This window comes from Chiloscyllium punctatum, chromosome 18 (assembly GCF_047496795.1).
Source record: "Chiloscyllium punctatum isolate Juve2018m chromosome 18, sChiPun1.3, whole genome shotgun sequence".
In the NCBI taxonomy this organism is placed as follows: Eukaryota; Metazoa; Chordata; class Chondrichthyes; order Orectolobiformes; family Hemiscylliidae; genus Chiloscyllium; species Chiloscyllium punctatum.
In genome coordinates, this window is record NC_092756.1 from 91,305,959 (window position 1) to 91,320,142 (window position 14,184).

Genomic DNA, 14,184 nt, shown 5'->3' on the forward strand with positions numbered 1-14,184 from the left:
GCTTTTCAATGAACTGGTGTTGACACAATGGGTCAAAAACTTTCTTCTGTCCTGTGCCAATCCATAATTCTACTTACGGCTTGCTGTGAATTAGCTGATCTCTATTGTGAGAGAAGTCAGATTGTTTTAATTTGCTTCCCCCAGCTCCTGGTTAATCAGGGAAATGTTGAAAAAGCATTCTGTCTACCTGTTATTGAGAATTTCTCCCCATTTTCGTCCAGTACAATATCCTGAAATCATGCTTCCGGAAGTTAAGATACCTTTACATTGTGACCCATCAGAGATCAATAAAGCATTGTTTTATCATTGTAGATGACAGTGTTCAGTATAAAAAGAGGGGCTCATTCCAGTGGAGACCAGGCCGTGAAAGCACTCTCACGCTAACTCAGACACAACTGACAGAGGAGGAAAGGACAAAACTCCGGGTAAGTAGCAATTTCTTTTATGTTCCTGGTTCACAGGTATAATTCTGAACACTTCTGAGTTAATGATCTTTTGATTTTTGTTCCCTTTTACCTAAGTTATCATTACTCGCACGCTAAGAACTAGTAGCTAGCCTTTAATAAAAGAAAATTGCTCATCAAAAAATGTTAATGATTATCTATGGCATACTATCTATGGATAATATATGATGAGGAGCCTATTCATAATTTTTAACTGTTGGCCTAACCTGTCGTTTAAGGTTACTGCTCAGATTTAATCAGCCCTGAGCTCACTTAGAGGCTAGTTATTATGTAACAAGTAATAGATTGATTGTTTTCTTGTCTTTGTAACTTTATTAAACTGTCTAAATTATTTTAAATGCAGAAAAATATACAGTAGGAAATTTTAGGTTTCTTTTCCACATCTGTTCCCTGACTGAGATGATAAATTTCTTCACTTGAAGGGTTGTGGGTTCTTGGCATTCTGTACCTAAGAGGTTTTTGGTTAGATAGTTGTTGAGTTTATTCAAGATACTTAAGATATAGATTTGACATGGATGCAGGCGTTCTCAAACTGCAGGCCATAACTCAAATTTTGAGGCAGTAATATTTGCTGTGGAGCTTTAAGTGAATATTTAAAGCTGCATGTCTCCTCTAAATATTCTGAGGTTTTTTTTAAAGTGTGCAAGGTGTCTGGCTGAACACTGGGGCCTAAATGCTGTGTTGAAAATGTCTGCCTGATCTTTTCAGGAACTCTTAAATACCTGCTGCCTCAGCACTGTTCCTCAACTATGCTCACATGGGCACCTCCCTTGCTTCTGTGCTCTGTTGGTTTCCCCCCGCTCCTCTCAGCCCTCTCTCCTCCCTCCTCATGGGTCTTTCCCATCCCTGCTCTTATGGTACCCTCCACTGCCACCACCACCATGCTCTCACTGGGTTCGTCCCCCACTGTGCGCATGTGTGTCTCCCCACATTCCCTTCACTTGACCTATTCCTGCTTTGTCTGGGATCCTCCAACTTCATTCCCAGAGAACTGGGGGTCGCAGCTATTGTCAAGGTTCAAAATGGGTCACAACGGGGAAATGGTTTAGGACGCAACATGCCAAGATAATTATGTTCAGGAATGTGGGGATAGTGTGGAAAAGTGCAGTTAAGGTAGACAACTAGCAATGATAGTGTTAAATAATGAAGCATGTGGGAATGGCACAAAGATACCTGCTCCTAACTCTTGTGTCCTAATGCGATCCAAAATATTCAGTTGTGATTTATTGGTGTTTAATGAAAATGGTGACTTCTGGATGAATGCATTCCATAACATTTCTTTAGGGAAAGAACTTGCTGTCCTTGCCTGATGTGACCTACATGTGATTTCAGCCCCACAGCACATGGGGTTGAAATTACATAACTGCAATTCGTGATGGGTAATAAATGCTGGCCTGGCCAACAATACCCAAATCCCATGACCAGTTTCTAAACAAACATTTTTTTCCCAAGTACAGTGATATTTGGTATATCTGTGCTCTAAGATTCGAATCAAGTTTATTTAATGGGAATGATAGATTTGTCCACTTATAATATGGAAAAGCACCCAGCAGCGTGATTATTGATTTTGTCCTTCTGACCTTGGGCCGCACCTGAAGAGAATGCCTAAGCTTATTGGCAATTGTAAGGAGAATTTGAGATGAAAAATTAAGGATATTGAATATTAACACAACATTAAACATATTGATATAAGCACAATTATTCCTGTAGTGTAATGAAGATAATATCATGCTAAGTACTACTTGAGCAGTACTGCAAAATAGTCAGCATGGTTGCAGAAAGCTGAAGTGAGTATTTAGTGGATCCAGTGCATCATAAAGGTTGAACAAGAAATTGAAGAATTTTAAATAAAACTTTGTTGCAGGCAAGCTTATTATTCAGCCTTAGAGTTTGCTGATCCTATCTTGACAGTCATGAGGGAAAACGTTGGGTAAAGTTGGTTTCAGATCAGTTCCAGATTCTATTTGCTACCTACTGACACCTTTCTGGAAAGAATGCATTTTAGGTTTCAATTGAAGGCAAATCAACCATGCTGTAATGATGTAAATATTCCTGGGTTTTAGATTGTAGTTTAAGATTTAGTAAATCTGGTACTCTTAGAAACATTTTATGTTATGATTTGGAAAATATTTTGCAAGTGTTCCAGACAACATTACTTGTATTCTTAGAGGGTTTAAATGTTCGGAGTGTTCTATCCTAGAGGGTTCAGCCTTGGGCGCAAGCGGGATGGAGGTCTTGGGTTTTTGGTGTTTGAAGACAGGATGATTGTGAAGGAATGTAAAGTTGAGGTTAAAAATCAAGCATGATCTTTAACTGCCGAAAGGGCATAGGTTTAGGGTGAGAGGGGAAAGATTTAAAAGGGGCTTAAAGGGCAACCTTTTCAAGCTTGTTTGGAATGATCTGCCAGAGGAAGTGGTGGAGGCTGGTACAATTACAACATTTAAAAGGCATCTAGATAGGTAAAAGAGTAAGAAGGGTTTAGAGGGATAGGGGCCAAGTGCTAGAAAACGGGACTAGATTAATTTAAGATATCTGGTCGGCATGGATGAGTTGAACCGCAGGGTCTGTTTCCATGCTGTACATCTCTACCACTCTATAAATGCGTTTTTAATTAGCAAAATATGTGTGTGATAAAGGCTTATGTTATATTAGTATTCGGGAATCTGGATTTCAAAGTAAAGGCAAAATAGACTTTGACTTATTTCTTTCAACAAAAGTCAGAAAGACATTTTGAACAGTGAGTCAAACATCATTTTCCAAGAGAATATATGACTTGGCGAAATGATTAGATAAACTACCTTGGAAACAATGTTTTCTCTAACTTTTATTCCTGTGGTGCAGACATCTGAGGTCCATTGATGACAGCAACTACCAGAAACATAAGCTATACATTGGCACTCCGATTGTAAATGGTATTTCCCAACAGATGCACGACTTAGTGAGAACATTGCTGGAAGTTAATTGATGAAATGTTTAAAAAGTTGGAAGCTTTCTGACAGACAAATTGACCACACTCTGTTTTCAGTTTAGGTGGGTAGTTTCATACCTGTAGAAGGGTAGTTTGGTTTATAGCAGTACAGGCTTTCAAACCTGGAAGGAAGTCTTCAAACTGTTTTTAAGTAGCATTTTTTAAATAGACGGACTTTCTCAGGGTTCAGTTAAAAATCAATGAACAGGTTCTGTCTAAGCATTTTAAGAGGTGACAGTCATGAGGATAGTTGTATCTGATGATGTAAGGAAAAATGCCAAAAGAAAATACTTACAACCCTGTCACACGTCAGTGTCGAAAGGGGACTGGGAAATGGGTTGAATTTTTCTTTTAGGTATTCATGTTGTAGTCTTTCAAAAGTATCTTTTTTATGCATTGCATTTTTTTCTCTAATATACTTGTGTTCTTTTGTTGAATTGATATTGACAACCTCGTGTGAGTACGTTCAGTAATTACGTTTCAGAAATAAAACTTTTGATCTGTCAAGCCAGGTTTCGCTCTGAGATCTGACTTGTCCGGTATTACCATCAGCTGCAATCATAACACAAGGGAAAGAGGCCATTAATTTCTGTGTTAATACATTTTTTTGAAAGAAGCCAACTTGTGCTGTAACACACCCGCATTAGCAATCTCAAAACATTGATAAACTAAATGTTTAAAAGCCAGTAATCTACAATAAGTAGAAGGACCTCCATTATAATGTAGTTGAAGAATTAATGGCTAATAACTGTTCATGAGTAAAGGGTGAATTTCTTAAATTATTTCTATTAATATTCTTGTACTAACTACTTGTGTTTAAAAGTGATGTGACCAACAAGCTGGGAGACAAAAACATATCCAGAATTTTATCAGTTAAAACTACCCTTTAGTCTTAAAGCTACACACATGTAAATGAATCAAGGCCTGTCTTTGTAAGAGATCAGTCCAAAATGTCTCATTGCCTTATCTTTAAGGCAATTGACTCAAATAGAAAAGTAACAATTAAAGTGGTCAATACTTCGATATTGATTCCGAGGCGAAGGATTCCGAGGAGAAGGATTCCGAACAACATATTTTTGAGTACTCCAAGTATCCTGAGAAAGGTGAAGCGTGGTTCTTCCTCAGGTTAGGTCTTCAATCGATTCAAAAGTGGGCACAGTTAATTAGGGTTTTCTGTCTGGGTTTTAGCGGTCTTCAGAGACTGTTAGATGAACCCTTTTCTGTTGGTGTGAAGACTAGAAGGAAACAATTTTCTGCCCGAGTGCCGGATTTTTGAGTTTGAAATCTGTCTTGTATTTCTGATAAGTATAACTTTTGTGTCATTTCTTTGTTACTTAAATAATACTTATTCTGATGAAGACACAATACCTGTAGAATTCAGAAAATTGTTTGTTCCTTGGACACTTTAGATCAACTTTTCTTTAATCAAGATTCATTATCTGTCTTTCCATGATCTTTGATTCTTTACCATTTCTGACAGGATATGGCTAATACTGATGGGTTGTACCGGATCAGGGTCCCAAGAAAACTGGGCAGCGAGAGCACTAATACAGATTACGTGTCGTCTTTTGTTCGAGTTGTAAGTACCAGAAAAAAAATGACACCCTGAAGACGTGCTTAAAGGATTTTGTTTTAAGGTATAGATTTGAATCTTTGGGGGTGCTTGTGTTGTGAACTCATGTTCCCTTAAGACCTTTTGTAAATTTACCTCTACTAAATATCATCTTACCACATCATAACCACTCAATTATCCAAATCACAAGCTAGTCACTCAAAGCCATACCTTTGCAATTTCCATTTGTACCTTAGTTGCGAAAAGTTGAGTAGGAAGGTATAGAAGAACCTTTCTTTCTTGCATGCCCTTGTGACAGTCCAGTGAAAGATGATTTGACCCATGCTGTTGTAGTGCAAAAAGGATGAGGGGAAACTTGAACACTTAAGCAACAAGATGGGACTGATAATGCGGTATGGAGCTATGGTGATGAGTGACCAGCTTGCATCCGTGATTTGGATAATTGAGTGGTATGGTGCGATAAGAAGATATTTAGTGGAGATAAGCCCTTTACCAGCAGAAAGCAAATATCAAAGAGTGAATTCACCCTCATAGAGATTCAGAAAATTAAGGGCTTAAAGAATTGGCAGAGTTAGAAACTTCAGTGGCTAGGTTTTTATCTTGCAGTGGTGGTGTCTTTACATCACGAAATGTTGAACTTCCTTTTTTCCAGAAAGGTAGATTCTTTTCATCTGCTTTCTCAGTCCTACACCATTTGTGTGGCCTTTTTGCAAATTTAAAACATGCGTCTTCTGAGATTGGGGGTCTCCCCTTTGTGAGAACCACAGGAAAATTGTATTTCATCCTGAACATAATTCTTGTGTGCTAGTGAGAGTTTTGGAAGTTGAGACCATAAGACCATAAGACCATAAGACATAGGAGTGGAAGTAAGGCCATTCGGCCCATCGAGTCCACTCCGCCATTCAATCATGGCTGATGCGCATTTCAGCTCCACTTGCCAGCGTTCTCCCCGTAGCCCTTAATTCCTCTAGACAACAAGAACCTATCAATCTCGGCCTTGAAGACATTTAGCGTCCCGGCTTCCACTGCACTCCGTGGCAATGAATTCCACAGGCCCACCACTCTCTGGCTGAAGAAATGTCTCCGCATTTCCGTTCTGAAATGACCCCCTCTAATTCTAAGGCTGTGTCCACGGGTCCTAGTCTCCTCGCCTAACAGAAACAATTTTCTAGCATCCACCTTTTCAAAGCCATGTATTATTTTGTACGTCTCTATTAGATCTCCCCTTAATCTTCTAAACTCCAACGAATACAATCCCAGTATCCTCAGCCGTTCCTCATATGCTAGACCTGTCATTCCAGGGATCATCCGTGTGAATCTCCGCTGGACACATTCCAGTGCCAGTATGTCCTTCCTGAGGTGTGGGGACCAAAACTGGACACAGTACTCCAAATGGGGCCTAACCAGAGCTTTATAAAGTCTTAGTAGTACATCTCTGCTTTTATATTCCAACCCTCTTGAGATAAGAGACAACATTGCATTCGCTTTCTTAATCACAGACTCAACCTGCATGTTTACCTTTAGAGAATCCTCGACTAGCACTCCCAGATCCCTTTGTGCTTTGGCTTTATTAAGTTTCTCACCATTTAGAAAGTAGTCCATTCCTATATTCTTTTTGCCAAAGTGCAAGACCTCGCACTTGCTCACGTTAAATTCCATCAGCCATTTCCTGGACCACTCTCCCAACCTGTCTAGATCCTTCTGTAGCCTCCCCACTTCCTCAGTACTACCTGCCTGTCTACCTAACTTTGTATCATCGGCAAACTTCGCTAGAATGCCCCCGGTTCCCTCATCCAAATCATTAATATATAATGCGAACAGCTGTGGCCCCAGCACCGAACCCTGCGGGACACCGCTCGTCACCGGCTGCCATTCTGAAAAAGAACCTTTTATCCCAACTCTCTGCCTTCTGTTAGATAGCCAATCCTCAATCCATCCCAGCAGCTCACCTCGAACACCATGGGCCCTCACCTTGCTCAGCAGTCTCCCGTGTGGCACCTTATCAAAGGCCTTTTGAAAGTCCAGATAGACCACATCCACTGGGTTCCCCTGGTCTAACCACTGAAGGAAGCCTGTTGAGTACTTGAGAACATTTTAAAAGTGTGTAAACAACTTTGAATATCAATAGTAAATGATCTGTTTTAATGTAGATATGCTTTTAATATAGTGATTCATCATAGGATTTATCTTGCAAAGGCAAGTTGACTCTTATGTTGACCAGTATTTGTTTAAGTGTTGTGGTAGGTTATAGAATATTTATGAAAGATGAAATGGCATGATGTATAAAGCAATGTCTTGGTAGCATCTACTATCATATATCATGCTGTGCATAAATCAACTGACAGCTCTACTGTTTTTTCAAAAAAACTCGTTCGTTAAAAGATTAAAAAATCTCTGCATCTGCTCTCCTCCATTGATTGACAAGCAGTCTACATTGAAGTGGAAATTAAATACCATTCTATTCTGTAGTTTCAGATAATGTAACTGGAAGTTTTTGTTATGACAGCAGTAGCGACCCTGAATGTTTGGCTGGACTTTACAAGTTAATATTCACTTCAGCTTAACAGGTGGTAGAGGAAGTGTCATAAAACCATTTTGGGAGCTGGACTGTTGTGTTGGAGAATTGAAGCAGACTTTCTAATTGTCTCATCTCAGAATCCACACACACTATGAATTCCATTGTGGCTTACAGAATGGTCTATGAATGATTTCTTTACCAAGCTACTAGAAAGCCTCATCTGCATATTTGAGATTTTCTGTAATTTGGTAAAAAGATGATTCACAGACCATTTTGCAAGCTGCATTGGAATTGTATCTCAACAACTGTTGACAATATATTGAATAATGAGTTGGGTAATGTAATAGTGAATCACATGTTCAAATTTGACAATGACCTAAAGAGATTTTAAAGGGACATTTTAAACCGTATATGTAATTGCATAAAATTACAAATAAGATAAAGTGTAACAAATCTAGTTTAGGCAAATATAAAGTAACCTGCTTTTGGATCTAAAACATATGGATTGGAGTAGTACTTAGGTAGTGAAAAACTCCAAAGAGTAGAGGGTCAAAAAATATGTAGGGATTATGTGTGAATAAATTATTAAATGTCATGGAGCGGGGGTATGAAAACAGTCAAAATGAGAGTTGGGCTTTATATTTAGAAGTTTGGAAGAAAATTGGGTCATGGTTATGGCACATGAAATCCAGTTTAGACTATAGTTAGTTCTTTTATAACACGATGGTTGTGTTCTTCCGCAACCCTGCATTATAGAAAAATCACCCTTTAGAAACAGCGCTTAAAGTGTTGGTGATGTAATTGCATTAGAGCCAACACTCATTTTAAAGGTTTGAGTTTTAGAAACCGTGTCCCAAATTTGACAGTCGCATTGCAGCTCAATTGCATTAATGAAATGTGCAATATAGCAGAACGACCTGTACTTAGTTACCTGGGTATTGTGTTCGGTTATAGGCACCATCCCCTAGAAAGGATATTTTGGCCTTGGTGGGAGTATAGTGTTGATTTATCAGAGTGATACCTGAACACCATTGCAGGGAAAGATCGCACCAACTACTGCGTACTCTCAGGAATTTGGAAGGTAAATGGATAATTTGAGGTTTGCAAGGAATTAAAGAGAAACAGTGAGCTAGAGAGAAACTGTTTCTCTTGTTTGAGAATCTAGGACGAGGGAGCATAACCTAAAACTGAGCTTTCAAGAATGGAGTTGTATTTGCAAAGAGTGGTGGGTGTTTGGGATTCTTTTATGCGATCTAGTTGATGTTCAGCATATTATTGATTTGAAATTTGAAATTAGTAGATTTTTGTTAATGAAAAGGTATTAAGAGATATGGTTTCCAGAACAAGTAACTGAACAGTAAGTATGGAAATGGTCATCACCTATCTTCAGGCACAGCAGTTGAGGTGACAACTGAGAAAGGGATAGTCAATGCTGGACTGAGGCTGTTGTACTTAAAGGCATGCTGTACATGAAACAGGGTAAATGAGCTAATAACGCAGATTGAAATTAGCAACTATGATATTGTGGGTATAACATATGGCAGGAAGGGATCAGGGCTGGGAACTAAATATCCAGGGATACATATTCTATTGAAAGGACAGGCAGAGGGACTGAGATTGCCTTGTTAGTAAGAACTGAAAATAAATTGATAGCAAGAAGTGCTATAGAAGTTGGAAGGCATGAAACTGTTTGGGTGGCGTTATATAGGCCTGTTTTCATGCTGCAGACCTCTAGACCTTCGGCCCAACTTGCCTTTGCCACTGAGTTTTCACAATTAAACAAGTTCCATTTGCCTCTGTTTGGTCCATACTCCTCCACACCTATCTATCCATGTCTAAATGTTTCTTAAATGACCAAATTGTATTTGCTTCCACCACTATCTCTGGCAGCCCATTCCAGACTCTCACCACCTTCTGTGTGAAAAAGCTGCCCCTCTGGACACTTTCGTAACTCTCCTCTCTCACCTTAAACCTGTGCCCTCTAGTTTTAAACTCCCCTACCATTGGGAAAAGCTGTTGGCCACCTACCTGAAGACCCTGATGGGAGTTATGTACAGTCCTCAGGATGTGGGGAAGAAAATAAATCAGGAGATAGAAAAGGCATATAAGAATGCACTATTACAATTATCATCTAAGACTTCAATATGTAAGTGGACTGAAAACAATCAAATTGGTAACCGATCTCAAGATGGAATTTGTGGAATGTCTGCGAGATTTTTTTTATTTGGAGCAGCTTGTAATAGAGCCCAGTAAAGAATAGGTATTTTTAGATTTGGTGATGTATCATGAGGTTGATTGTGGAGCTTCAGGTGAAGAAACCCCTAGAGGACAGTGACCATAATATGGTCGAATTCACCCTGCAGTTTGAGGGAGAAGTTGGAATTAGATGTAACAGTGTTACAATTAAGAGAAGTTAACTACAGAAGCATGAGGAACGAGCTGGCCAGAGTTGATTGGAAGGGGAACCTAGCAGGGAAGACAGTGGAGAGGCAATGGTAGGAGTTTCTAATAGTAATTTGGAGGCACAGCAGAAATTCATCCCAAGAAAGAAGAAACATACTAAGGAGAGGGCAAGCAAAAGAAAAAAACTTCCAATGTTGTGAAAATTAGTGGGAAGCCTTTAAAACCCAGCAGAGGATAACTTTTTAAAAAAAGCAATAAGTGGGTCAAAGATGAGATTTGAGAGTAAGCTTGCTAGTAATATAAAAGAAACTGGCAAGAGTTTTTTTAGATCTCCTAAGAGGTAAGTGAGATGCAAGAGGGGACATTGAACCACTGGAAAATTAGGCTAGAGAAGTAATAATAGGGAGCAAAGAAACGGCGGAAGAACTAAAAAGATAATTTGCATCAGTTTTTCAGAGGAAGACACCAGGATAGCTGAGTGTCAAGAGAATCAGGGGCAGAGGTGAATGTAGTTAGCGTCATTAAGAGGAAGGTACTGGGGAAGCTGAAAGATTTGAAGGTGGATAAATCACCCAAATCACATGGAATACACCTTAGAGTTCTGAAGGAGATAGCTAAGGAGATTGTAGAGGCATTGGTGGTTATCTTTTAGGAAACAGTGGAGTCAGAGTGGGTCCCAGAGTACTGGACAGTGGCTAATGTAACGGCCATGTTTAAGAAGGAAAGAGGCAGAAGACAGGAACCTATAGTCCAGTGAGCTTGATATCTGTCATTGGTAAGATTTTAGAGTCCCTTATTATGGATGAGCTTGCAGAATACTTGAACGTGCTTGGTAAAATTAGATTCAGTCACCATGTCAAGGGGAGGTTATGCCTGACAAAACTGTTAAAATTCTTTGAGGAGATAATGAGCAAGTCAGGCAAAGAAGAGCCAGAGAATGTTATGTAGTTGGATTTCCAAAAGGCCTTTGACAAGATGCCACAGAGATGGCTGCTAAACAAGATAAGACCCCATGGTGTTAGGAATAAGATACTGGCATGGATAGAGGATTAGCTGACCTGCAGAAGACCGAAAGTAGGGGTAAAGGGGTCTTTTTCAGGATGACAACCCGTGATGAGTCGAGTTCTACAGGAGTCAATGTTGAGACTGCAACTGTTCACGTTAACAATATGGAAGAAGGAGCTGAGGGCACTAAGTTTGCATATGAAATAAAGTTAGATAGAGAGCAGCAACAAGGTGTCAAACCTCCATACTCCTCGTCTACCTGACTTTTCAAGTACAACCTGCCCTGCATTGTTGTAGAGTGTGCAGGTCATGCATTGCACTTATTAATCATCTCAGAACCCATTTAATTGGTATGGAAGTAGGCCATTCTTGATCCTATGGAACTGCTGAAGAAGAAGAGGTGAAGAGTTATTGTGAGTGGCTCATTTTGCTGTATTTCTTCCCTCTGTGCTTTCTGTTTCACTGGACAACCAGTGAAACCAACTTTAACATTTTTACAGCTGTCCAGCTTAGTAGCAAGAAGTAGGAAATTAATCTTGGTTTTAACAGGTCTTTGTGGCTCACCACTCAAACCAGGGACTGAAATCCATCGTGGATTAACTGAAAACTGCAGAGTGGGACCAAAGCTAATAAAACATCAAGCAATTCCAATAAAAGAACTAAACATCATGAAAGGGTAGTGTACACAAAAATTAAAACCACCTTTGTCCTGACAGCTTTCTCTTTTTATTTCTGTTTTTTTCTCATTAAAAGAAGAAGTGCTTGCTGAAAATATAAATCATACATTATGCCAAATGCAAGTGGTTTTAAAAAACAATCCGCTTGTATGCTAACTTCAGCTTCATGCATTCCCTGGTGACAGTTTTGAAAGTGCAAGTTCTTATTTTACTCACTGTGATCCCTGGCACATAAGAGCTTCTATTTTAACTGCTCACGTGGGGCTTTGATTGAATCAACATTCATACACTTGTCTCAACACTTGATCTATCTTAATATAATCATATCTGCTTCTGCTCATTAAATGCCACACAGTCAACATTTACAGTCAAGAGACAAGATTCCATTAAGTCACTTTTTCTGGTGCATTTGCCAAGCATAGAAATATGCTCGAGAGATGAGGGGGAAAATAGAACATTAAGACCATTTAGGACTTAGTCTAATACCCAATCGAACTATTTGAATCTTTTCTTCATACTTGAACCTTATGACTTCCTTATGTACCACAAATTTATCTAGTGCTTTCTCAAAAAAATGCTTTTGAATGACTCTGCGATACTAAGTGGAGGCTGTTATATGAATGGGCAAGTATTAATTTGGCATTTATTTTTTAAAGGGGAGTTATATTCTACTTTACTACAAGAAGATGGTCACGCCTGGACACCTATTCGGTCATGCTGTTTGGAATTATTGCTCACCTTCTTGGATGATTGACTGTAGAATTTGCACTTTCTCCCTGTGTCTGCATGGGTTTCCTCTGGGTGTTCCGGTTTCCTCCCACAATCCAAATATGTGCAGGCTAGGTGAATTTGGCAGTGCTAAATTTCCCATAGTATTCAGGGATGTGTAGGTTAGGTACCTTGGTCAGGAGTAAGTATAGAATAAAGGGTTGGGGAATGGGTCTGTGTGGGTTACTCTTCGGAGGGTCAGTGTGGACTTATTGGACTGAAGGGTTTGTTTCCACACTGTAGGGATTCTATGATTCATCCATGGCCTTGGTGGGTAAAGGTCTAATGCAATGCTCAGTCACATAAATTACAAATCTCTGGTTTGGTTTCTACTTTTTTGCCAAGTCAACTGATCTTGGGCGTATCCATTCAGCTGCTAGGGTTGTTCTTTTCACTTATAGATTGAGTTCTGTATTTGTTCTGTATGTAGTGATTTTTAACAACATAAAATGTTTCTGATGTGTTACAGGCATATTGTAATGCAAAAACTGACATTAAGCCCCGTCAGCAATATGAGAGCAGATGATCAAAAGCTTGGTTAAAGTACTTGGTTTTAACAAGTATCTTAAAAGTGCAGAGAGGGGCAGAAAAGCTTAAGGAGGGAATTGTAGAACTTGGAGCCCTAGCAACTGAAGACATGGTTATCAATAGTGGAGTGACTAAAATAAAACAATGCTCAAAAGACTTCAAAATAGAATGGAAAAAGCAGCTATTTCTAATGGTCGTTTGGCAACCCCCCTTCTTCTCCCCCCCCCCCCCCCCCCAACCAAGAAAAATTTCCAGATATAGATATTGGGTCAGTCAGGACTGCACTCATCCATGAAACATTCGTTGATTAAATCACCTGTCATCATCTACTGCCTAAACTTGTGTGAAGAATAGCTACTCACTACTGTCTGCCAAGTGAAAATCTACTTTCGGTTAGGAAGGATGTACATCAGGGAATGCATAAAATTTCTAATCAAGAAAGCTAGGTGAAGAGTCAACAGCTATTGTAAAATGTGAGAGAATGGGGAAAACACTTAAGCTGGACCCTAAAAGACAAATTGTTGAGTTCCCCGATGAGTTAGTGAATAAAGGCACATTTATTTATTATGGAACTTACCTTTGAGTGTCACAACTGATTTCATTGACCCTGAGTTTGGGATCAACGTAACTGCTTCTAATTATTTTCCAAGTGACTCTTGCTTGAAAAGTTTTGTGAACAGGATTGCTCAGGACAGGACCCCTGATCTGCTGTGCCCTGCCAACGCTTGTGAACTGGACTTGTGTTACAAATGGCATTTGGACAATCTGCTAAAGTGAACACTAGCCTGATTCAGTGCATTTGGGAGCAAAAGGGAAACAGTTGATAAATTTAAAGCTCTGTAGCATTAAGTTAGGGGTAATTCAGGAAAGTTTTACCTCCTGTTTAAATTTTAAGCTAGTTTTCCAAAACCTTGTTGTCAGTACTTTTCTTAATATTCTGTTTATTAGAGCTTTATATGTCTTTGCTCTTCATCCTTCTGCTGCCATGGGGGTGTTAGAAGACTGGAGAGTGGCTAATGTACCATAATTTTAAAAAAGTCTGCTAGGAAAAGCCAGGGAACTGTTGACTGGTCAGCCTGACGTCAGTGGTGGGTAAGTTGAGGGAGGGGATTCTGAGAGACAGAATTTACATGCATTTGGAAAGGCAAAGACTGATTAGAGAAAGTCAGCATGGCTCTGTGCGTGGGAAGTCATGTCTCTCAAATTTGATTAAGTTTTTGGAAGGGGTGATCAAGAAGATAGATGAAGGCAGAGCAGTAGACGTCTGCATGGATTTAGCA

At 39.4% G+C, this 14,184-nt stretch overlaps 1 protein-coding gene across 1 annotated transcript in view; it reads left to right on the plus strand.

The window, feature by feature from the left end:
- The window catches only part of emc10 (ER membrane protein complex subunit 10), a 43,605-nt gene that overhangs the window by 8,288 nt on the left and 21,133 nt on the right, over positions 1–14,184 (plus strand). Inside the window, exons 3-4 of the mRNA XM_072588752.1 lie at positions 313–425; positions 4,913–5,011. Of these exons, the coding sequence (XP_072444853.1) occupies positions 313–425; positions 4,913–5,011 (212 nt within the window). The remainder of the gene's footprint in view (positions 1–312; positions 426–4,912; positions 5,012–14,184) is intronic.